Source organism: Thamnophis sirtalis, unplaced genomic scaffold (genome assembly GCF_051295495.1).
Source record: "Thamnophis sirtalis isolate CommonGarterSnake01/CBP01778 unplaced genomic scaffold, rThaSir2_p1.2 scaffold_1, whole genome shotgun sequence".
Classification (NCBI taxonomy): Eukaryota; Metazoa; Chordata; class Lepidosauria; order Squamata; family Natricidae; genus Thamnophis; species Thamnophis sirtalis.
This window is the reverse complement of record NW_028261381.1, coordinates 79,131,893-79,156,876: the sequence shown is the minus strand read 5'-3', so window position 1 is coordinate 79,156,876 and position 24,984 is coordinate 79,131,893. Positions and strand designations below refer to the sequence as shown.

At 38.4% G+C, this 24,984-nt stretch overlaps 1 protein-coding gene across 4 annotated transcripts in view; it reads right to left on the bottom strand.

Moving 5' to 3' along the window:
* Positions 1–5,114: 5,114 nt before the first annotated feature.
* PTPN5 (protein tyrosine phosphatase non-receptor type 5) overlaps positions 5,115–24,984 on the bottom strand; it is a 45,257-nt gene continuing 25,387 nt past the window's right edge. Inside the window, exons 6-13 of one of the 4 annotated variants that reach the window (XM_087717010.1) lie at positions 24,457–24,646; positions 22,493–22,577; positions 20,166–20,245; positions 19,499–19,636; positions 14,736–14,846; positions 13,496–13,656; positions 7,548–7,661; positions 5,115–5,722 (exon numbers count right to left, since the gene is read on the bottom strand). In XM_087717010.1, coding sequence (XP_087573136.1) covers positions 5,626–5,722; positions 7,548–7,661; positions 13,496–13,656; positions 14,736–14,846; positions 19,499–19,636; positions 20,166–20,245; positions 22,493–22,577; positions 24,457–24,646 — 976 coding nt within the window. In that variant the 3' untranslated portion in view covers positions 5,115–5,625. The remainder of the gene's footprint in view (positions 5,723–7,547; positions 7,662–13,495; positions 13,657–14,735; positions 14,847–19,498; positions 19,637–20,165; positions 20,246–22,492; positions 22,578–24,456; positions 24,647–24,984) is intronic. The other 3 variants (XM_087717015.1, XM_087717020.1, XM_087717012.1) reach the window with 3 other exon arrangements.

Here is a 24,984-nt window from a genome sequence, read left to right as displayed (position 1 = left end):
CGAGGAATAATTGGCTTGATAATAATGAAAGATATAATGTAGTGGTATTTGATTACAAGCAACGTAAATCAATAATGTCACATGCCTGCAAAGGAAAAGGTTAAAAGCTATTTTAATTGCAGAAAAAGTAATATAATTTCCTAATCACAAGATGTAGCAATTCCCCTATTTTCTGCCCTCATCAAATCCCACATCTAATATTGTATTAATTACTATACAACCCCCAAAGGGCTCAACCAGACTGAAATAGATTCAGTGGGTGATAAGGATAATTATGACACTAGAAGCTAAATGCTATGAAGAGTAATGGAAGCAATTGGGAATATTTAGTCTTTGGAAAAGAATGGACAAATACAATGGACTCTCAAAATACCTGAAAGAATGTCACCCAGAAAAAAAGTCTTCTATATTTTCAGAGTTTAGCATGTGGAATCATAGATTCCAGCCATGGGAAAGCAGATTTCAGATGAACATAAGGAAAAATTTCCTACAATGAGCAGTTTCAACAGTGGGATCAATGACCCTGAGAAATAATGGCCTCCTAGTTCAAGTGGAAGATAGATAGCCATCTGTATGGGATTTGACTGGTGCAGGTGATTAAATCTAATGGCCTCCACTGTCCTTTTTCAATTCAACAAATACCTGGTTTTATTGTGATAAAAGTCAATCTGGACTGTTCAGGATCCTGGATGCTATCAAGGTATGTATTTAAGTCTGCTTGGAACTGACAATAACAATTACATTTTGCATCCTGTTGTTTAGATGCTGTAAGTTAGCTTGAATGTTATTTACTCTTCGTCTCTATCCATTAACTTTAATACAATGTGATACTTTCAGGAATACCTCAGATTAGGTGACATATTCAAAAGAAAGAAAGAAAAACACATCTGACAGCAATTAGAACAGAAACGTCTGTATTCTATTGCAAATACAACAGGCAAATAAAAGGATGTGCATATAGTACCTTTCCTTTTTCTGGCTGAAAAGACCACTGATGGACGCTGTTTTGAAACGGATCTTTGTGAAGCATCCGTAAACTCTTCTGAGCTCTGTAGCAGAGATGAACTGGCTAAAGTGCCTTTACACAGCCTGAGTTGGATCCCTCAGCATATCTCAAATATGGCTCTGTGCAGCTGAAACTTTAAATAGACACTGGCCCCTTGTGGGCGATGTGGTTACACGCATTTCTGCAGCTTCAACAATTTCACTTATTTAGAGACAGTGTTACAAAGGCACAACTCAAGGACACCACTGTAATTAAAAATTAAATTCAGCATGTTCTTAGACATCAGTCTTTGGTGTCTTTCTCTCTCTCTCTGTGTATGTGTGTGTGCGTGTATTTGTTAAATTTATATGCCACCCATCTCACTCAAGTGACTCTGGGCAGCTTCCAAACTTCATAAAAAACGAATGTGCAAATGAATTCTATTGGGGTAACATTTTCTGCCAGCTCAAGGACTGGTGGATAGCACTTAAAACTCTCATGGTTTCATTATTATTTTTGTCAAGAAACAGCTTATTTTTAAAGGGGAAGCCTCATATGATATCTACCTTTTCTAATATGAAGAAATCAGATTATTACTTCCAACTTTGCTCAGTAGATATTTATTGCACATCCTTTATGCTTCTGAATGTTTTTAGCTCCCAGAACATGTTTTCCTTGTGCTGATTTTAGCAGGAAGCTTCAATCACTATGCAAAGCAGGATGAACTCCTCAAGCCTTCCCTCTGTCAGATCCCTGGGGATGGTTTACCATCAAAAGACGTTACCTTATAAGAGTAATGGAGAAGTCTTGAAGTTGCCACTGGGACCTGAGCTTAATTCAAACTTAATAATAAAACATTGACGCAGACAAGTATTACAACTTCCCAGAGGAGAAATCTTTTATATAAGGCATATGTTGTAACAGGAATTGCCTCTCCCTCAAATTCTGCCATGTAGCCCTCTTAAAGGCAGAATCAGACCACTCCCTCCTTCCCTCATGCATGCACAGAATTCATGCTCAAAAGAAGCAATGTTCCTTTTCCTCTTGTCTCATTGCTCTTAAATTAGAACTATGATCTAGGAAGATTCTGTGCGAAAAACAGGAAAACATCATGTGAGAACAGTCAGTCAAAGGAACATCCTGGCTTCAGAAGTTGTGGGTGTTCCATAGTGGAGGTTTATAAGAAGAGATTGGACAGCAATTTGTCCAGAATGGTATACAGTTGCAAGAAAAAGTATGTGAACCCCTTGGGATTATGTGGAGTTTTGCATGAATTGGTCATAAAATGTGCTCTGAACTTTGCGTTTACTGGTTTCAAGAAGCACTGTCTGATGTGAACCATGCCTCGCAGAAAAGAGCTCTCAGAAGACCTACGATCAAGAATTGTTGACTTGCATGAAGCTGGAAAGGGTTACAAAAGTATCTCTAAAAGCCTTGCTGTTCATGTGTCCACGGTAAGACAGACTGTCTACAAATGGAGAAAGTTTAGCACTGTTGCTACTGTACTGTAGGTCAGTGATGGCAAACATTTTTTGGCTCACGTGCCAAAAGGGGGGAAGTGCATGGGGTTGCGTGTGGATGTACCACACCCATAATGCAATGCGCGACCCCCCCTCAATATGCATGCGCGCATGACCAGCGCTTCCCCATTTTTTTCCAGCTTTTTTCACCCTCCCCAGGCTCCAGAGGCTTTATAAGCCTCCTGAAGGTCCATGAAGGCTCTGGAGGACTAAAAACGGCCCTATGGACAAACTGGAAGTCACTTCCGGTTTGGTCGTAGGGTCATTTTTTTCCCTCCAGAGCCTTCAGGGAAGCCTCCGGAAAGCCACTGAAGGCTCCGGAGGACTAAAACCTGCTCTACGAGCAAACTGGAAGTCCATTCCTGAACTTCCGGTTTGCCCATAGGGCTGGTTTTTTGCGCTCAAGAGGCTTCAGGAAGGCTCCTGAAGCCTCCGGAGGGAGGGCCTCCGGGGGAGGGGGCTGTTTTTGTCGTCTCCAGGCTCCTATAAAGCCTCTGGAGCCTGGTGGGTAAAAAATGGCCTCAAAAAAAGGCTGAAGTCAGCTGGCCAGCACGGGCATACGCGCTGGACAACTGTCAGGGTAACACCTCACATGCCCTGACAAATGACTACGCTTGCCACTTGTGGCACAGGTGTCATTCGTTCGCCATCCCGGGTATAGGTTCTCCTACCTGAGTAGAGAGTTGGATTAGATCTCCAAAGTCCCTTTCAACTCTTTTCTATTTTATTATTCTGCTTCCCTGAAGTTCTTCTACACTCTGCTATGCTAATATACATAGTCCTCAACTTAAAACCGTTCATTTGGTGACCAGTTACAACAGCACTGAAAAATGACTTATGAGAGTTTTTCACATTTATTATTGTTGCAACATCCTCATGGTCACATGATCAAAACCCACACACTTGGCAACTAACTATATTTATGACTGTTCCTTTTGCAATCTTCTGACCAGCAAACTCAATTCAGAAGCCAGATTGACTGCAGTGATTCACTTAACAACTGTAGTAAGAAAGATTATAAAATGGGGCGAAAAACTCACTGTATAACTGTTTCATTTAGCAATAGAAATTTTGGGCACAATTGTGGTAAGTCGAGGACTATCTGTAGAGTATATATTAATATCTGAAATTAGAATTACTTGTCTCGATATCCAGCTCTTTATTTGCCATACTGAGCAAAGGAGATTCATTATACCTTTTTATTGTGAATATTTTTAGACCAAGCATTTTGTACCCATTGCAAGAAGTGAAATTTCTTCAGCCTCCTGCTTTCAATTTTTTTACTGATATTCAGTGGAATTTAGTCAAGAGTAAGATATAAGACCTTGACTCGGACAAGCATGATGATTCTTCATTGAAATAAATCACTTTTTAAGACACATGCGTTGTGAATGGGCGATGCAATGTCTCAGTGATTAAAGATGTTGTGTTTGTCATCTGGAAAGTTGTCAGCCTGGGTTTGAGACCAGAATGTCGTGCAACAGGGTTAACTCTCACTTGCCCCAGCTCAAATGTCACAGTTTGAAAGCATGCAAATGTGAGTAGATAAGTAGGTACCACTTTGGCGGAAAGGTTACTGCGTTCTGTACTTTCATACTGGTTACATGATGTAAGCACCTCTCAGATACACAGGTTCCCTCAATTGAGAATCAGAGATGAGCAACACTCCCTTGAGTCAGTCATGACTGGACAGGGGAAATTTTAAACTTAATGTTGTGAGTGGAATTGCTTCTCCTTCTGGTTTATAAATGGACACTACATTCAGACATGCACAACACATTAGCTTCTCCTATGACTTCCAAATTTACTTAAGAGCCTTTAATGAAGGGATTTTGTTGATGCAGAAGAGGCCCAGCTAACTTCAGGAATATTTAATTTATGGTTTCAGCTGGAAATATTACATGTGAGAGCTTGTTACTCTCTTTTACAATTGTATTTATTTACTTACTAGCATTTTTTCAATTACTATATTCTACATTTGTACTACCGCAAAGAACTCTAAATCCTTGCTTCCAATTGAACCACAATCTGATTTAAAGTAGGATTTAAACTGCGAGTTAGGAATGTGAAGAAGCATTATCATAATACATACAGTAACTATATAACAAATTCCTCCAGAGTGACAATGCTAAAACTATAATTGCAATCTTATTTTTAGAACTGATCCAGGGACCGTAAATTTTATCCATTAAGTCTCTGCAATAGAAAAGCCCAAAAAATTTCCCCTTTTAAAGCATCAAAAAAAAGCTATACCAAAAGAAAATTTTTTTTAAAATTCTATATTTTCCAGTAATTGTTTGCTTATTTCTTTATTCCAATAGCAACCATCATAGTACCTAATTGATACTATTTGTCATTTAAAAATTTTAAGTACATGAGTGTTTACTTGCTTTTCAAATACTTGCACTTTTTTTTCTGCTTTTCACCTAAGAAAAAACTGGCCGCCTATTTTTTTTGTTTGTAGCCAAGATGGGTATCTTCACTTTGTGTTTTTTGCTTTACAATGACACTACAGTCACTATACTTTGTAGGACTGATTGTTTTCAACAAGTACACAAGGCACAAAACATGGGTTTTTTTCAGTATGAATTCACTTGAATCCTTTAATGCAGAGGCCCAGAAGATTTTATGATATACACAGTATCCGGTAGTTTAAAATGTAAAAACAATCATTCAGAAAAAAGGCAGAAAAGTTAGTTTTCAAGCTTAGTAAACATACATTACAGACTTCAGCAAGACAGCTATCAAAGAGATTCACATTGTATTTGGATCTAGTAACAAGGGTTTGGGTTGTTTTTTTTTGTCTTTTTAAGTAGCAAAAGTGATGATGTTTTAAATTTCTGGAACAAATGAAGCTATCAATTTTATTTACAGTATAAACAGGAATTTTTATTTTTAAAGTGAAGATATCACCCTGTCACATGTTGAAAAAAAGCAGTATCTTAATTCTCGAATGCAAAATAAAGCAATATGAAAGTAAAACTATATATATATATTTATATTTATATGTATAAATAAATATCTTCTGCTCTGAAATTCTGAAATCTTCTCAGCTCGGTCGTACATGGGATTCTGATCAGAGTTCCCTTGGTCTTCATCATAATAAATGATTCTGAATCTTCATTCTTCTGCTGATGCTCTAATGAATTGCTTTTCATACAAGCTCATGACATGGTGGACAAACTGATATTGTTCACTAGTCTGGATCATTCCTCCCCTGGAAAGACAAGCAAGGAAGAATTTAAATTTTTAAAAGATGAGGAAACTAGTTTTACTTCCAGAAAAGTTATACAGTATAGTACAGTCCTTGATTTACAACCACAAAGGAGCCCAAAATTTGTGTTGTTATGTGAGACATTTCTTAACTGAGTTTGTCCCATTTTAAGACTTTTCTTGCTACAGTTGTTAAATGAATCATTGCTGTTTTTAAGTTAGTAACACAATTGTTAAGTGAATCTGGCAAGACCAAATATAAAAGGTCACATTTAAGACTGACTTAGGAAGCAGGCAACTTTATTGCTAGCTCTAATGCTTTTTCATAAAAAGGTGTTGTGACTCAGCAGAAGTCTCCTGTGAGTCTTTTCGGGATGCAAGATTAACAATGCAGCTGGGGCTCGTTAGTGGCGTCTTCTGGTGATAAAAGGACGGATGGTGCCACGCCCTGGTTGCAGGAGTCAACGTTCATTTATTCGTTCATCATTCATCGGTCATGGTTTGTTTGTGAGAGACACTTGGAGAAGTGATTTGCTTTCTGTAACCCTGATTCAAGGAGACACTTGGAGAAGTGAATTATTGTAAGAGTTTTGTTTTGTATTCTGTTACCTTCTCGTCAGAAACTTTATTTATGTTTATTTTTGGGCTCGCAGCCAGTCTGAGCCAAGAACTGATAAAGTGCTTTCCTTTTAAGTTTGTCTGCCTGTAGTCTGTTAACGAGCGAAGAAGGGGGACAGAACAAAAAGGTATTCAGAAAGGAAACTGATTTCAATGCATTTGTTTGCTGTAGTTAGATGGCTAATGAATTTTAACAGTAGAAATCGGTTGGTAGGTTATGGAACCCTTTGGAAAATGCAAGCTTAGTGCCACATTTGAAAAGAGTTATCAACAAAAAAGAATGAACACAAGTAAAACTGAACTATAGTTCTTAAATCACTTAAAATTTTAAAGCCCATTCTAAAATAATCATTTCAATCTCAGAGGATGTGGGAGGGTGAGAGTTTTGTTTTTGGATTCTATACTTAAATTAAGCTACTAAGGAGAAATACATTCCTGCTAAGTCTTTTTCTGAACAAATATTTAAATACAGGATTATCTGTCAAATGCAAACGAGGTTTATTTTTCAAAAAATACTACTGAATTAATATACATAGAAGGTTAAGCTTTAATTTGACACATAATTGTTTTGGAAATAATATTAAGTATAATATTTATTGTCATTGTACTTAAAAACAACAGAATTGGTTGCATTGATCTCATTGAACTCACAACTGGAAAAAAAAATCCATAATGATTCATTCTAAGATTAGTTAAAAGTCCATCTCATCCACTGTGTTCTTAGGCAATAAAAACAGAAAAAGTGAATAAAATTAAGTGGAATAAAATCAGTGCTACACAGAAAAAAATATCAAAAATCAAGAATTTTAACACTTTTTTCAAACTATAATATTTTTATGGTTAAATCACTGACTTTTCCCATATTTGTACATTCACAGTTTTATTCTGAAGCAAATACCTGTTTACATATTATAAAGTAATAAATGCTATTGAGTGCTGGATTAAGAATGCAACCTTCCACACTCTGATGTCTACAAAATACTCTGGATTATAATTCCCATTATTCCTGATCGATTTTAATATTTAATGTTTTGTTCCTTTGTTTTTATGATGTTTGTAATGCCCCCAGAGTTGCTTGATAGTGAGATGAATGGCATATCAAGTTAATAAATAAATAAAATAAAAAATAAATCAGGTGACCAAGACATTTGGGAGGCAGCACTTAGGGGAAGGCTACAATAGACTTGGTTTGAACAGAAAAATTATCTTACCTGTCTAACCGTAGCTGGCAAGTTGTTCTGAGTATATCAACCATGCTCTCATTTTTCCACTGTTTGCAGCAAATGCTGGTAGCAATAAAACAGCCTGTTCTCCCAATCCCTGCACTGGCCAGAGAAAGAAACAAAAAGTGACGACAAAGATCTTCCAAAAAAATAAAACATTGTTTAGAACACCTTCTTCACATCTGGGACTGAGTTTTCCATCTTTTCCATCTGGGACTGAGTTCATGAGTTTAAGGTCAGGGGGATATTATAACACCATTCAGAAGTCAAGAGTCAAAGCAGAAAATTGAACATAACTCAGGGTCCTTGGTGCTCTCTGATCTTGGTTTTTTTCTTGCAGATGTTTCATTACCTAAAATTAGGTAATGAAATGTCATTGGTGCTAGTAAGGAATGGGGTTTGTTCTCGTTTTATATTTTAGTGGCTTGCTCTCTCAGTGTTGGTGAGGGTGGTCTTAGAGATTCTTTTGTTGGGCTGTTTACTATTAACTTGTTTGGAAGTCTCCTTGATTGGGGTATAGAGTATTGTTTACTTCTTGATTGTTGGTCTGATGGAGTTAATCTGTGCTCAACTGGGTGCTATTTGCTGGTGGGGAGGCGTTTTTTGACCTTTTTGTTCCCTTTTGGGCTTGTTGATTGCTTCTTTTGCATAGTATAGAGATACAGTTATGTCTATGTGAGATCCAGGCTTCTAGAAATTCCCTAGCATTTTGGTCTTGGTCCAGGATGGTCACATTTTCCCAATTGCAACTATGGTTAAGTCTGTCCAGATGTTGTGAAATTAAAGAGTTTTCATCATGTAAAACCAGGGACTCATTTGAACTCTGAGCTGCGAATATTCTCTTTTATTGGTACTGAATGTAACTCTTTAGCTCTACCATGTATTCTCAAATTTTAGGAAAGTGTTATTATTTATTTCAGACAATATGGTTGCGTATAGGAATAGAAGTCTTTAGTAGACTGAAACTCTTTGCTTCCCCAAAGTGATTTCTTGTCCATGTGTATAAATGTGGTGACCTTCTGGTTTCTCACATATTATCCTCTGACTGCAAATTACTGGTAGGTGTGTGATGGGGGGCTGTTATTCTAGAATGTGTGGGGAGTAGATAGAAGGGCTACTCAACCCACAGACCGAATGTGGACCGAACATATGAAAAGACTCTTTAATGAGCTTACGTTTTCTTTATCTGGCTTATGCAACAAAAACCAGCAGAATATCTTTTACCATTGGCCCTGTATTATTTCAGAAAAAGGTTAGCAGTTTTATTGGATAAAATGTTACAGGATAAAGTTCCAGAGAGATGTTATGTGAGGCATCTGGTTTCTGTCAGCTTTTATATGTCAACATGTCATTTTAAATAAACAGCAAGTAACAATTACTTCATGGTCCAAGAGCATCTCTGTTTTGCAAGTCTTTAGCTCTGCTGAAAGCTTCTTAGATGACTTTCCATCATTGTCACTTAAATTATTTGGGCCAACAGCTAAGCCCTCAGGAAGAAGAAATGCAACTGATGTAGTCATTCCACTCAGATCTACAGATGTTATATTTGATTGGGTTCCCCCCCCCCTTGGTAATATGTATATGCATACCCTTCATACTATTCTCTATTGGAAATTACTTAAGAAATATATATTGCTTCATTAAAAGATTTTGTGTTGTATTTAATTTCATATTAATCCTTCCTATTAACCTCATTAATATTTCATCTGCTGTTTTTTTAATTAAGGTTCCACCTAGATTATAGCATTCTTTTGGGCTCCTTTGTGGGGGGAGCAGGGTCAGGAGCAGGAAGTATGGTTCTGCGGTAGTTCTTTTCCATCTTTGAGATTGGTTTCAGCCAAGGTTAGGAGGAGGGAGATCCAGCCCTGAATTCTTACATTCTGAAACCATGACTTTCTCCCCACTCCTATCTAACATCTGGTGAGATCATTCATTAACACAAGGTTAAATGCCATCAATATGTTGATGATATTCAACCGTACTTCTTTGCCCTGAGTTGTCCAAATGATACTGTTCAGATTCTTTCCCAATGCCTGGAGGCTGTAACAGTCTGGATCAGAAAGAACAGGTCTTAACTCAATTCTAGCAAGATCAAGTAGCTGTGGGTTTTAGGGCCTCAGAGTTGTGGAGACTATTTTTGACTTAGATGGATAGCACACCCCTAGACACAGATGATACACAATGGAGTAGAGGTCTTTGGGGCTGATGGTCAAAGAACAGGTGGCAGCTATGGCCAAGAGGACCTCCATATTCATTTTGTGCACCCATTCTTGAAGCAGGATGTTCTGCTTTATTCACATCTTATGTAGCTCTCAGTTGTAAATTGTTCTCCATAGGATGCTCATGAATTGCTTTCAAAAGCTGCTATTAGTCCAGAATGTAAGACTGCATGTGGTTTGGAACAAATCATGGTTTGTCTATATAGCATCACTGCTTTGCAAGTCACACTGACTCCCAGTGAAGAAATTCAAGGCATCAATGAAGTGAAAGTAATGTAAACTATACTTTTCAATATTATTAAATGTGAAAGCCTTGACTGATCATGTTCCCAATTGATAATGATCATGGCTTATGGAAACCTGTGGCTTCGGTGTGGAAAGTACCAATAAAGGAGAATAATTATAGCTCAGGGTTGAAATGAGGGGTCTTAGTGCTCTTTAGCAGTTAGCAGTTAGACTTATATACCGCTTCATAGGGCTTTCAGCCCTCCTTAAGGGGTTTACAGAGTCAGCATATTGCCCCCACAGTCTGGGTCCTCATTTCACCCACCTCGGAAGGATGGAAGGCTGAGTCAACCTTGAGCCAGTGAGATTTGAACCGCTGAACTGCAGATAGCAGTCAGCTGAAGTGGCCTGCAGTACTGCACACTATCCACTGCGCCACCTTGGCAGCTCTTTGAGCTTGCTTGTTTTCTTGCTGATGTTTCATTACCCAAACTAGGTAACACATCATCAGAGCTAGTCTATCAGTCCACTAGCACTGATAATGTTACCTAGTTTGGGTAATGAAACATCAGCAAGAAAACAAGCAAGCTTAGAGTTCACCAAGGATCCCTCACTGTGGAAAGTGAGTGTAAGGAAAGAGACTGTGGAATTTGATTGGAATACAGTGAGAATTATATTGCAAAGTGCCAAGACATATATGGGATTGCATGAATGGGAAGCATGAAAATGGATATTTGGTGGAATGATGAAGAGGAATAGGTTATAGGTAACTCTTGCAAAAACCGAGTATAAGGGAAATATATAATGTGTACAGAAAGAAAAGATAATTGTGAGAAAAGTATGTGAAGAAAGCAAGGAAGAATTAAGATTAAAAGAGGCAGAACATTTTGATAAGACATTAAAATTGTTTTAGAAGTGAGTGAAGACAGCTAAACAAAGAGACATAAGCAGGGAATGGAATTAAAATTAGAAGTGATGAAATAATTTGGGGAGAAATTAAAGCAAGGAAATGCTTGATGCAGCATGTTAATGATTTGTATGGGACTACTATAATATATGGGGATATATAGAAGAATGGAAATGAATGCTATAAATGTAGTCTCCAAGGGGGGGAAAATGATGAAAAGGAATACATACACATTGGAAGCAAGTTGCAAATAATATGCCTTGACGTAGAATGTAAAGAATTATGTTAATGTAAATTTAAAGCAAACTGTTAAAATGAGAAATACTGAATTTAAAGAGCACAATAGCACAGCTACATGACTGCATTATAACATAAAAAATATACTTTTAGAACATTCAGAACAAATGGTACTTTATTACTTTAGATTATGATAGCACATTATGTTCTCACATGGCTTGTGTTTATGAAAAATGCTGTAGAGATTCATGATACCTTTATCCCATTATCCATAATGTGCTTGTACAAGGGGTACTTACAACAATTTTGCATAACAACATAAATATTCATTATACAATATTTCATTTTGTAATCTTACTAAAATGAATTTAGCTTTAAAATGTTAAATGCTTCTTTCTGCTCACCAAAGTCAAATGATATGAAAAATAAATCAGAAATATATTTGCAATGGTTATGTCTCAAATTATACAGCTCAATTGAATATTTTCCTGAGGGTGGAATTAACCAGTAGTTGGTTACAAGTCCTGCAAAGATTTCTATGAAATCTGCTTATTGCATTTATAATCAGAGGCTTCCTTGGTACACTCAGTAGTAGCAATATGCTGTGGAACATCATAGAAAGCTCCTCCAAAGAGGCAGGGTCCTGTTAGAAAGTAACACATCTTTAGGGGTGTTGCTCTTGAACTTTGCTTGCTCACATGGGAGATAGTTTCTCACTGATTGACTGATTGCTGTGCTCTGTGTATTCCAGGAAGTTCTGAAAACTAATTAGCCCTGGGTGACATTGTCTCAAAGGAAATAATTACTTTTTAGTTGGGCACGGCTATCCTCCTAAAGTGGTTGTGGTATGACGGAGCTCATGCTTTAATATTTGATTTTCATTTATAATTGATGATTGAGACATATTTTTAAACTGATCTCTATAGTATCTGCAGCACATTACAATGGATAATAGGGGTGTAGCAGGGTGGGGAGAAGGGAATAGGAGGAGGTGGTTTTGGTGGGAAGAAGAGGGGACCGAGGAAGTGTGTGAGGAGGAAGGCGGCCTTTTTTTGAGAGAGAGAGAGAGAGAGAGAGGCTGGGGAAAAGGAGGCCTGAGAGGATAGGAAAAGAGGCTTAATGGGGAAATAGAGAAAGAAGCCTGGCGAAAGAGAGGGGGAGTGAAGGCAATAGGGAGGATAGAAGAGGCTCCTGTGGGGCAAGCCTGAGGGAGAGAAGGAGAGAGGATAGGAGAGGATTCTGTGGGGCAAGCCTGAGGAAGAAAAGGGGATAGGAGAGGCTTCTATGGGGCAAGCTTGAGGGAAAAAAGGTGGTACAATAGAGGAGGCTTCCCTGGGGCAAGCTTGAGGGAGAAAGGGGGGATAGGAGAGGAGCTTGTGAGGAAAGCCTGAGGGAGAGAAGGGGGGACAGGATAGGACAGGCTACCGTGGGGCAAGCCTGAGGGAAAAAAGAGGAGAGGTTTCTGTGGGGGGAAGCCTGAGGTGAAAAGGAGGGATAGGATAGAAGCTTCTGTGGAGCAAGTAGAGAATCCATGAAGGAGAGAGGCAGTGGAAGGGGAGCTCAGCAGGCAATTCAAGAGAGGGAGAGGAGAGAGAGAGAGCGAAAGGAAGACTAGCCACATGAATACCATCTTATCATATGACCCACCGCCTGGGAAAAGACTGACCCTCACCGCACCATGTAACATATTTGCTGAGAGGAGACTGACCACCACAACCCTACATGACCCAGGCCAGTAGAGGTGCCTGAGTGAGGGACCAGTGCAGACAGGTGGCCATATCAAAAGGGCCAGGAGAACCCCGGACTCTAGCGGCCCTTTCGGGGGCAATGCTACAAGGGAAGAGAGAAAAATGATGGGGAATGGCAACACATTGTGAATCAGATCCAGGACTGGTCAGTAAAAATACACAATAAGCCTATTATTAAAACACGATAACAGATAGAGCACCAGAGCTGGAAGGGACCTTGGAGGTTTTCCTAGTCCAACCACTTGCTCAAGCAGGACCCTATACCATTTCAGAGAAATGAAATGGTTGCACATTTTACATTTCATCTGCACTGTGTTAACAGGCACAAGAGAGTCAGTTACAGTGAAACCCAATGTGGAAATTTTGTTCCTCTGGATTCTACCAGTTTAGATGTAAGGGATATTTCCTTGCTAGAATGTTAAGAGTGGACACATAGAAAAGGTGTGTCTAAAATGGCAAAGAAAAAGTGAAAGATAAACTCAGTATTGTATATAACATTAAAAGTCAAGGATGTTTCAAATGATTGTCAGGGATATAGGAAAATTACCTAAGTATCATTTTTCCCCTCTCTTTTCTTTCTAACAATGTTTAATAGTTTACCTGCAGTGAACAATGATTGGAGCATTCTTTTCTTCTGCATGTTGCATGGCTTCTTCCACTTCTTGAACCAGTTGGAGCAGCGCTGGTGCTTGATCAGGGGTCTTTTGGTCTGGCCAAGATGTATACCAGTAGTGCTTCAGATTTCTTGTTTCTTCGCCATTCTATAAGACAGTGAGCAAGAAAATTGGGAGCAAGTGAATTAGAAATTCAACACATGAATTTCTTTGCAAATATGAAAAACATCTCTCATTAGAGAAATCACAAAACGCAGCCCTGAATTGCCAAAGGTAACAATTTTGATGACTCAGACTTTTAACACTCTTTGTTGATATATACAAACTACTGGCATTTGTTTGAAGATTCCTGAAAATTATATTCCATGGAGGGTTTGGGGGGGGGGAACTTTGCTGAAAAATATACATATTAGAAATATATATTTAGCTGGTTTTTAGAATGGGTATTAAAATATTCAACTTCTCTAGGCAAAAAAGGGCTGCTAAAATAATAAGATAATTCTGTAATTCATTATTATTATTTTGTTTCTCTACTCAACTTACTTTATAGAAACAGTGTTAGAGAAAGGCATGAATTATAAATATTTATTTCTATCTTTAGAAGGATTGATCTTTTGAGGATGAAAGAAAAGTGTCTGAGAACCAGCACTGAAATCTGTATGAATGTGTTTGCAGAAATAAAGTTTCCATTGAAGGTTTTCTGGCAATTGGTGAGATCACTGCAGAGTGCAGATACTTCCATATTGTGGTCACCATAGAGGTTCAACAATAGTCACACCAGTCACATGAAAGATCTTACAGACCTGATTTACAACATCTAACCTACTCAAATATAGGAATCTAGCTATGGTACAAATACTAAAGTTGTTATAAAGTCAGTACATTTAGGAAGACTTTTTAACAAAAGCAGGTCAGAAATGCCTATTGAGAAAACAGGTGGTAATAAATTGCCAGTGGAATGGCTCATAATTCTCATTGTTCTACAAAAAGCTTGATGGCCTTCATATTAGACATATTCTTTCTATCAACATTACTAAAGCTTCCTTCAATCTGGAGCTCTGCAAATATGTTAGGCTATAATTTTTGGATCCCAAGCTGCACAATTAGAACAATGTGCTGCGTACCCAAATGAAATTTAGAAAAAACAGCACCAGCATGATCCTGAAAAGAATATTTCTAAAAAAAAAATGAATTGTCTATGAGTAATCCCTTACTTTATATCTTACCTTTAGGGTAATAAGCCTTAACCGATAATCATCTGCTTGTATGACTCTGTTAACTGTAATTTCAATTCCTTCATAGGCAATTTGTTCTTCTGGCCAGTATTCTGTACATTTCTAGGTAAAAATAAAATCACAGCTATAAAGGCAGGTGTCTGCAAAAAGTAAATATGCTCTAATAAGCTTACGAAAAGCATAATTTGAATTATGGCAGAATGTTTTCAGAAATCACTTATGGGATAAGTAAAAATATTAACTGATGCAAAATGGTATTTTACCTGGGTCAGAATGTTTGGCTCTCTCCCCCCAACTCCCCATTAAACCATATATTTTTCTATATTTTTCTTGGTTTAAGAACTGCAGAAATGAAAACCCTATCACATTCAATTTTCTCATGTCATTATTACAGTAACAAAAGGAACCAGTAGGGAGTTGCAAAGCAGCCATGTTTCAATTCAAATTTTAACTTTGATGATGACAAGATTAAATTAAAATGTAGGATTCAAGGTTCAAAAACAACAAAATTAAATTTAGACCCATTTGAGACTATAATAAAAAAGCACCATCATGCCGAAAGCTATTTAATTTTTGGAAGAATGAGATACAGATAACAAGGCTAGAACATTTACAGGAACTTGTTTTTAAAAAAACATTAAAACAAATTTATGTTATACTGTCATATGTATTATACAAGGATACAAGAAATAACTTTATAGACAATTCAGAACTTTCCACAAGCATATAAAGCAGTGGTGTCAAACTCAATTTCATTGAGGACCGCATCAGCATTGTTTGACCTCGGGGTTAGGCATGGCCATCTTGACATCACTCATGTTGGGGGCACCTGTGGTGGCCCAAGGCTCTGCCAGCGAAAATGGGCTCCCAAGCTCCATTTTCAGTTGTGATGGCTTCTTGCAACCCTCTGCCAGCATAAATGGAGGTCAGGAGGGCTGCCTGCAGCCCTCGCAAGCTCGCTTTTCAGCTGTGATGTCGTCTTGCAACACTCTCCCAATGAAAATGGAGCTTGGGAGGGCTGCACGCATCCCTCGCAAGCTCCGTTTTCACTGGCAGAGGCAATGCATGCCAGTCCTTTGCCTTTTCTAGGATGGCCCTGTGGGTCAGATCTAAGCACCCTGCAGGCTGAATCCAGCCCCCGGGCCTTGAGTTTGACATTTCTGATATAAACTATACTCCCAGAAGACTCAGACAAAGAGAGAAGAAAATAGAAAGCATAGGATTAAAATAGGTGAAAGAGAGGGAGTGGAGATGCTGCAATGATTGTAAATGTGAAAAATGGCCGTAAGTCACTTTTTTCAGTGCTGTTGAACTTTGAATGGTCACTAAATGAATGGTTGTAAATCCAGGACTATCTGTTGTCAATAATGCTCTTATTACCACTCAATTTGAGATCTATAATGTCCTCTATATGGGTTGGCTGTGAAGATGACCTGAAAACTGCACCTGGTGTGAAATTTGATAGGTAGATGAGAAATGTTATTGTTGTATAATGCCAACTATTTCTTCTGCTGAATGTTCAGTTTTGTCCTCCCATCTGCTGGAGTCTACCCATTCATGTTTGTCCACTGTCAAACATGGGAAAGCATCCAGATTTTTTCTACCCCTTAACTAATAGTAGCTATACTTTGTATATTACTCTGTATACTTTGTAATGAAGAAATATTTTCATCTCTCTGTATTTGTGTGATATATAGTTTCTGTTCTATGGGCTAATCTGGGAGTGTGCAACACACATTTCCTACATGTGTATCAGAGGTGGGTTCCTACCAGTTCGCACCTATTCGGTAGAACCGGTTCGTCAAATCTACTGAACCAGTTAGAAGAGGTTCCACCAGTGGACCCGGAAAGCAGGCCACACCTACAGAAGAGGTTCCAAACTTTTTTGAAACCCACCACTGGTCCTTGGATATGATTATTCTACACTATCATGCTCATACTGATAAAACTCAGTGCCTCTGTGAAAGGTAAGGATGACGACTGCGTTTGTGGTGCAATCAGAACATTGCGTGTGTTGAAGTTGTTTTAACGCAAACCAAAGATGCCTTTAAAAAAACAAGTTTACATCATATTCTTATGCATGCCAGTGCTGTGGGTGAGGTAATTTAAGGTGGTTCTGACAAGTGTCGTCGGCATCTTCATATCCGGTCACATAGGCAGCAAGCCACTCCCATCCGGTCACATGGGCAGCAAGCCGCTCCCACAAAGGAGGCCACACCCACAGAGTAGGTTCGAACAATTTTTGAAACCCACCACTGATGTGTATGTATACAAGTGTATCTGTGAGGTCTAAACAGATACATTTAAGCTGTGTGTGTGTGTGTGTGTGTGTGTGTGTGTGTGTATGTGTGTGTGTTTCTGTTGCTTCAGTTTTTGTGTGTATGTGTGCACTGAGATGCACAGGATGGGCTGCTTTTGGATGTCTTGGGCCTTGTGACTAGGGGAAAGCAGGCTTGGATTGCAATATTCATAAACCATCCAAACCATTTCTCAATTGCATCTCCCATAGGAGTGAATTAGGGGATTTTTTCCTGCATAGTCCCCAGGTAAGTCTGGCCCATTTTAAAACACAATCTATATTTCCTTTGCTTTTCCTTCCATAGCAAATTATGTCTCATTCTGTTCTTTCAGTTTTTCTTTCAACATTCCATTGGGTATGTGTGTGTGTGTGTAAGGTGGTGGGGAGAGAGCACACACACTATCAGAAGTGCTAGTAGCTATCTATAGCTCAGTCTTGAAGCAGCTGAAATGAAGAACACCCACGCATTTCTGTGGGCTGTCTGTCAGTTCACATTACATTTTATAAGAGTGCTACAGTACTGAAGCCCTAATCTTTGCATTATTAGAATTAACGTATATTGCGTGAACACAAACATTCCTCCTGCAGTCTATATTTATATTTGAGTCACAACACAATTCTTTTTTTAATGGAAAAATTGTGAAGCGTCCCAGAGTCTTGAACAGTACTGAATGACTTCATTAAGCCACGTCTCTCTGATAAAGCACAAGTGTGTACAGAGATCTCCAGATGTGTAATATTTCCATTTCCTTTGTAGCAACTCTATAATATTGCAGCTGTAAATTACGATGAATAGAATGACAACATGATTGGTAAGGGCTGACTTATGCTACTTTTCTACATGATTGGTCAAACATTTTTCCAACTCAACTTTAGTTTTCTTAAAGCTACCCTCCTGTGCCATGGCTCAATTGGAAAGGGAAGCAAGGAGACAATCCAAAATGCATGCTAAGTTGCTAATGCAGAACAAAACAAGCTTTGAACAGGTGGAAAAAAGGGCCACAAAATTTGCTGGCAGGATATCCTATTGGTAGGGTCTTAACATTAGCCCATCATTGCTCGTGTACTTGTCAGTTTTTTTCTAGAAAAACTAGGTGCTGCTGCATACCTCTAGTACAGGGGTGTCAAACTTAAGACCCGTGGACTGCTGTGTGTGGCTCGCCCCGGCTCAATTTTCAGCCGTGATGGCCTCCTCAGTCATCTGCCAGCCAAAACGGTGGCCCCCTTGGGTGCAGCCCCTTCCCTCAAGCTCCATTTTTGCTGGTAGAGGACTATAGGAGGCCATTGTGGCTGAAAATGGAGCCCCAATGAGTGATGTTGAGCTGGCCAAGCCTACCCCAGCTGCACATACCCTGCCCCCCCCCCAAGGTCAAACACAACCCTGATGCGGCCTGCAATGAAATTGAGTTTGATAGCCCTGCTCTACTGCAATCACATTCTGATCAGTATTCATCCTTGCAGCTGAAGCACTAACAGGGCGAGAATCACATTTTCCTAATGACAAAATCAATGTGCAACAGGAATATTTCAAAAAAGAGGCTCTAGCCCCAAAAGAAAAATAGGAAATGTACTTTGGGAGTGGCTCAAATATACGTCTATGGAAATACTCAATCATCCAGATAGTGGTTGTCCCAAAGATGCTTTTTCAAAAGGCAATTGGACTTTCTTGGTTTTTGCTTGAAGACATTTCGCTTCTCATCTAAGAAGCTTCTTCAGTTCAGAACTGACAAAGCTTCTTGGATGAGAAGCGAAATGTCTTCAAGCAAAAACAAAGGAAGTCCAGTTGCCTTTTGAAAAGGGACCTTTGGGGTGCCCAAGTAAATGATAAAAGCTTTTATTCATCAAACGTTTATACTATATTCTAACTTTACCCGTGACCCGTCAAAAGCGCGGACGGCAAAAGCGCGATCGACAAAATCGCGCCTTTGACGTCATCACAGCGCGACGAAAAAGATCGAAAAATTCAAATAAAAATTAATAAAAATTAAATTAAAGCAAGCCGATTCACACAAAGGTAAGGGTTAGGGTTAGGGTTAGGGTTAGGGTAAGGGTAAGGGTTAGGGTTAGCTTTAGAGCGTTAGCGTTAGCGTTAGGGTTAGGATAAGGGTTAGCGTTACGTTTTTCGTTACTTTAACGGTTAGGTTTAGGGTTAGGTTTAGGGTTAGGTTAAGAGTTAGGGTTAGGGTTAGGTTTAGGGTTAGGTTTGGGGGGGTTAGGGGAAGGTTTTAGCTTTATTTTTACATTTTTTCGATCTTTTTCGTCGCGCTGTGATGACGTCACAGCGCGCTTTTGTCGAGCGCGATTTTGTCCTACGCGCTTTTGTGGTGGAACCACTTTACCTTGATTACCATGTTACAAAGCAGACTAGTTTTATGAATGGAATAATTTTTTATTCAGGAATATACTGAAGGCACAAAACAGAATTAAAAAAAAAATAGAAAAGATTCAGCATTACCTCATTCATCTCTTCTATATTGGTAATCATGACAATGATTGGAGAATGCTCCTGCCATACCATTCTCCAGAAATCACTGACAGTATTAACTATGGGTCCCTGAGTAGCAATGTACACCTTTTCTTCTCCTCTATAGCCCTAGCAAAAAAACAACAACAAAAAATCCAACAAGGTTCATGAGTGCTGAAACATACGTATACCGCAGTCCTTCAGTTTTCATTCAGAAGCTGTTTAGTAAATTAGAAACAAATATTCTCACACTCACGCTGCACATCAAGTGAAACAAATAAGCACCAGCAGCATAACTTTTATTTATACAAAAATGAATAGTTCCTATGGCAATAGGAGCAATTTATGCTATGTAAAAGGTATAGTTAAGCCAAAATTCATTTGAGTAGGGCTACAACTGGCACCCCATTTTGGGGCCTTGTTGGATTCTAAAGGTTATGGTGGTAAGCATGACTGTCATTCACTATCAGAGATTGCTAGCAAGTCATACTTTAAATCACCGCATGTATATTTTACAACGTTGAGATTTGAATCTGTGTCTCTTGTCAGCATGCTGGAAGGACTGAAATGATTGTGGAATTCTGGAACTACTGAAAAACAATAGAGGCCTAACAAAAACACTTATATAGAAAAGATTCTCCGCAGCTGCCAGTCTTACCCTGATGTAATTAGCATTAATGTAAGAGCTGAGAGGATCATCTTCATCATCTGAGGTAAGGCACACCCTGCTGTGAGGATCTGGAAAATGGAAAGGAGCAATGATGAGTTATAGATTGGAAGGAGCAAAAAAGGTCTCCTCTCTCTCTCTCTCCCACAAAAATGAATTGTACAAAAATATTACACAGCAGACCTTCAATCTGGAATTCTGAGAACTGGGCAAAGGTTTGATTTGAAGAAACACAAGAGCGACCCTTATGGTTTCAGCTAAAGATCTGCCTAATTCAGAATCTAATTCAGAATTCTGCTTCCCACAGAGACAATCCAGATGGCCCAGAGAAAGCATTCATTGCTTTTGCTCACCCACAGCTAATATTCGGTGGGATACAACCCTAGGGCTGCATTTAGATGCTATTACTGGTACCCATTAAGAGTTTTAACATCCCTTTCTAATTCGCCTCGCAAGCCATATTAGTCAATACTTTTACCACGTTTTGTGGCAGTGAACAGAACATAGCAGTGCTGAAGGAGCAGGGAGCTGCAGTATCTTTCACAATTAAGTGTTCTTTCCTATTGCAGAACTAATCATTATTAACGTTGCATGTAGCCAGGTCTAAATGCCAGTGCAAAGGCAGAGATTTGCTATAATTTTATAGGATTTAATGTTGTGCTGCGTTTGAGCCCCCTGAAAATTCTGAAATCAACCATTTTCATATGGTTAGGGTGGAATTTTTGAGACAAAAGGCTTAAAAGAAATTACCCACAACAAATCTGTAAATCCGCAAAAGAAATACAGTATGCATTAGCTGAATTAAAGACTATTATCATTTCTTTCGCTAAGTGCAATTAACTATAGTGTTGCAAACAACTAACTGATCATTAAGTTAAGTGCCTATTTATCTTTCAGTTCTAGCTGGAATGAACATCTATTTTTGAAATTTTTAAATATTTTATTTTATTTTCAGAACAACGTATTCCATTTTGTGGGCAACTTTTCTAATTGAAAACTGTTTAAAGCTTTTTTAAAGAATGGAATTGCAATTGTAAAGTGCTAAGACAGACCGAATGTTACAGAAATATTTCAAATAGAAGAAAAACACATCTCAGGAAGGATTTTGAACAGTTGATATAATTTTTTAGTCCATCTCATCAAAATAATCAGAATAATTATTGAGAACAGATAAATAGTAAATACAAACATCCAATGTAACATTTTCCATAATAAACATAATGCAGTTCAACCCAATAACCTTGGATACCTCCAAACAGAAATTCTAACAATTGGTCAAAATGGTATGATATACTAAAGATTTTGACCAATTTATCTCTCAAGCTCTGAGAGATACTGAAATCACTCAACATTCAATTTGTGAGATTCATAGTTACTGCCTAGGAACGTCACAGGTACAGGTAGTCTGACTTACAACAGTTCATTTTGTGACCATTCAAAGTTACCATGGCACTGAAAAAAGTGACTTATGAATGTTTCTCACTTACAACCATGGTCACATGATCAAAATCCAGACGCTTGGCAATTGACTTATATTTATGACGGTTGCAGTGCTCCAAGGTCATGTGATCACCTTTTGCGACCTTCTGACCAGCAAAGTTAATGGGGAAGCCAGCTTCAGTTAACGACAGTGTAACTAATTTAACAACTGCAGTGATTCATTTAATAACTGTGGCAAGAAAGGTCACAAAATGGGGCAAAATTCACTTAATAATTGTCTCGCTTAGAAACAGAAATTTTGGGCTCAATTGTTGTCATAAATTGAGGACTACTTGTACAAGTAGTCCTCAGCTTACAACAGTTCGTTTAGTTATCGTTCAAAGATGTAAATGACAATTGATTCATATTTATGACGGTTTCAGTGTCCTAGGGTCATGTGATCCCCTTTTGTGACCTTCTGACAAGCGAAGTCAACGGGGAAGCCAGATTCACTTAACAACTGTGTTATTAACTTAACAGCTGCAGTGATTCACTTAACAAATGTGGCAAGGAAAGTCATAAAGTGGAGCAAAACTCATTTAACAAATTTCTCACTTAACAACATAAATGTTGGGCTCAATTGTTGTCGTAAGTCAAGGACTACCTGTACTGCACTGCTGATCTTAATCCATATCCTTTGTGGGAAATTGGTGAACAATTCCAAAATGGTTCTGTAAGTCAGTGATCTTTCCTGACAATTGGAAATACCTATCTTAACCCACAACTCACCACTATGGCAAATCCCATCAAGTTTAAAAGTGTTTGTAAGTTCACAAACATACCAATTAACACATAGTTCAAAATGCTTCTGTACTAAAAATGGATTTCTATGTACTTACTAGGGAGAATTGTTTTGTAACGATTCTTTCGGACTAAACCTGGAATGTCATATTCCTTTGGATCAATAAAGTTCATTGGAATTGCCTGTTGAAAGATGCATCATAGAAATATTAGACGTATTACAATACTAATAACTTTTCACTTAAAAATGATCTAAGTGGATTTTAAAAAAAAGAACACTGTAATACTTGTGAAAACTCATTCAATCCAGATTCAAAACCAATGAATTGAAGAATTTGACTAGTAAAGGAACTGTGCAGTATATTGAAAGCCCTTTTATTTTAGTTTAATATGAATGGGATTAAACTGTAATATTGTAATTTTTTGTTATTTTTAGATTTATATTCTATTTTTTTCCAGGAAGAAAAGCCAGTTTATATTTCAGCTCTACCTTTTCTTTATTAAATTATTCCTGGGAAGCACATTGCACTGGGACAGAGCGAATTTCTATGGCTGAACTTTTTTACGAGCCTGAATCTAATATTTGTTGTACTAATATTTGTCCTACTGGCACTTTTTAATAACTTAGTTGATCGTTGGATAACCTTATAACAGCTCAAAATATAGTTACTCCTCTGAAAAACAATAAAAAAATTCTTATTATACTTCTGACATATCAAATAAATCTATGTTAATTTTATGCACTTCATTACTCAAGATAAGACCAAGGGGAATGCAAGTCATTAAAAGCACCGCTGTACAAAGAATAGTAAAACTAATCAATTTATTTTAATTACTGTGTGATATTTATAAATGACTCTGTGTGTTCTGATGATGCAGAAGTCCCATCTGGTGATAATATAAATAAGGCTGGAAAGCACTGTTGCAGCAATGCTACTAGGAAGAAACCTGCAACGCTTCATAAAAACAGGTGCAAGAATATGTAGGTTTTGGGTGTGTGTAATGGATCATATCTAAGTTAAGTTAGTCAATACTGTGAGATTAAGGATAGGAAATTACATTAACAGGAAATGTTCCCTGCATTCAGCCATTTTTTCTATACTTCAAGTCACATTTCCATTCTTTCAGATTTCCATTCTTACTATATGCCCCTACTCTTCAGTAAATGAATACAAATCTGATTCTGATAGATGCTAATGCTGTATGCTGATGTACTGTATAAGTTTATTTTTGTTGTATATTTATGAAATATAGAAATAATTGTTGCTTTTGCTTCCTTTCAAAGCTGTTCTGCTTTACTAAGGTCATGTCTCCTAAATCTGTCCATATTTCCTCCCTATTCAGCCATAGGTGGGATATATTTGAAACTTTCCAAATGCAGAGATTGGTTTGAATAATATGTTAAATGTGACTGCTGAATGATGTCCTAAAGGGAAGGTCGTTTCCAGAAATCCATGCATGAAATGAGGGGGTTGAGCCATCCTTGAAATATTTCCAGATCCAGGGCACCAAAAACACATTTTCCTTTCTTCTAATTAGATATCGCCTAGAGCAGGGGGGTTGAACTCAAGGCCTGCATGCCAGATCTGGCCCACTGGGTGCTTAGATCTGGCCTGTGGGACCATCCTGGAAACAGTGAAAGACTGGCTTGCGGTGCCTCTGCCAGTGAAAATGGAACTCGCGAGGGCCACAGGCAGCCCTCCCAAACTCCATTTTTGCTGGCAGATTTGCAGGAGGCTGTCACAGCCGAAAACAGAGCTCAGGAGCCCATTCACTGGCAGAGCACTGGGGCCACCACAGGTGCCCCTGACATGAGTGACATTGAGCTGGCCACGCTCCCTGGCCATGCCCCCCCAAGGTAAAACACAACCCTGATGTGGTTCTCAATGAAATCAAGTTTGACACCCCTGGCCTAGAGCTTAATGAATTTAATTTTTTTAAATGTCTTATTTATCACTGAATATTATACTTTTCTTCAGTTCCTTGTGAGAACTGATGTGCTCCAGTTTGGCTAATGCTACTATCAACTCTTATTAGGGAATGGGGACATCAAAATACTTACAAAAAATTCTGTCTGAAGAACAAAAGAATCTAAAGCTTTCTGGTGCAGCTCCTCTTCTGTGAGAATGTTTGATGCTGTCTGAAGGTATTCTTGAGCTGAATCGTCCTTGGGAGACATGATATAGCCAAACCCTTGTTCAGTACAGCCAGGAGTACACATGTCCAACGTGAGCGAAACATTTGAACCTCGCCTGGATATACAGAGGTAACTGTTAATGGCTATGAAACAGATCAGCGTGAATCACTCATGTCCCCTATCCAGATCCAGATAACATGAAAAATCCAAGATATATTTTCATACATTGTTTAGCATTCTGGATGTATTATATTACATCTACCTTCACATACTGTACTTCCAGTCAAAAAACTATGACAAGGTTAGCTGGGACCTTCAGTCAAATAGTCCTAGTGATAACCAAAAATTATAGGTAGTCCTCAGTTAATGACCCTAGTTGGGAACGGCAACTCCATCACAGAGCAATATGGTCCTAAAGTGAGAAATTGTGTGACTTGACTACCTTACAACCAC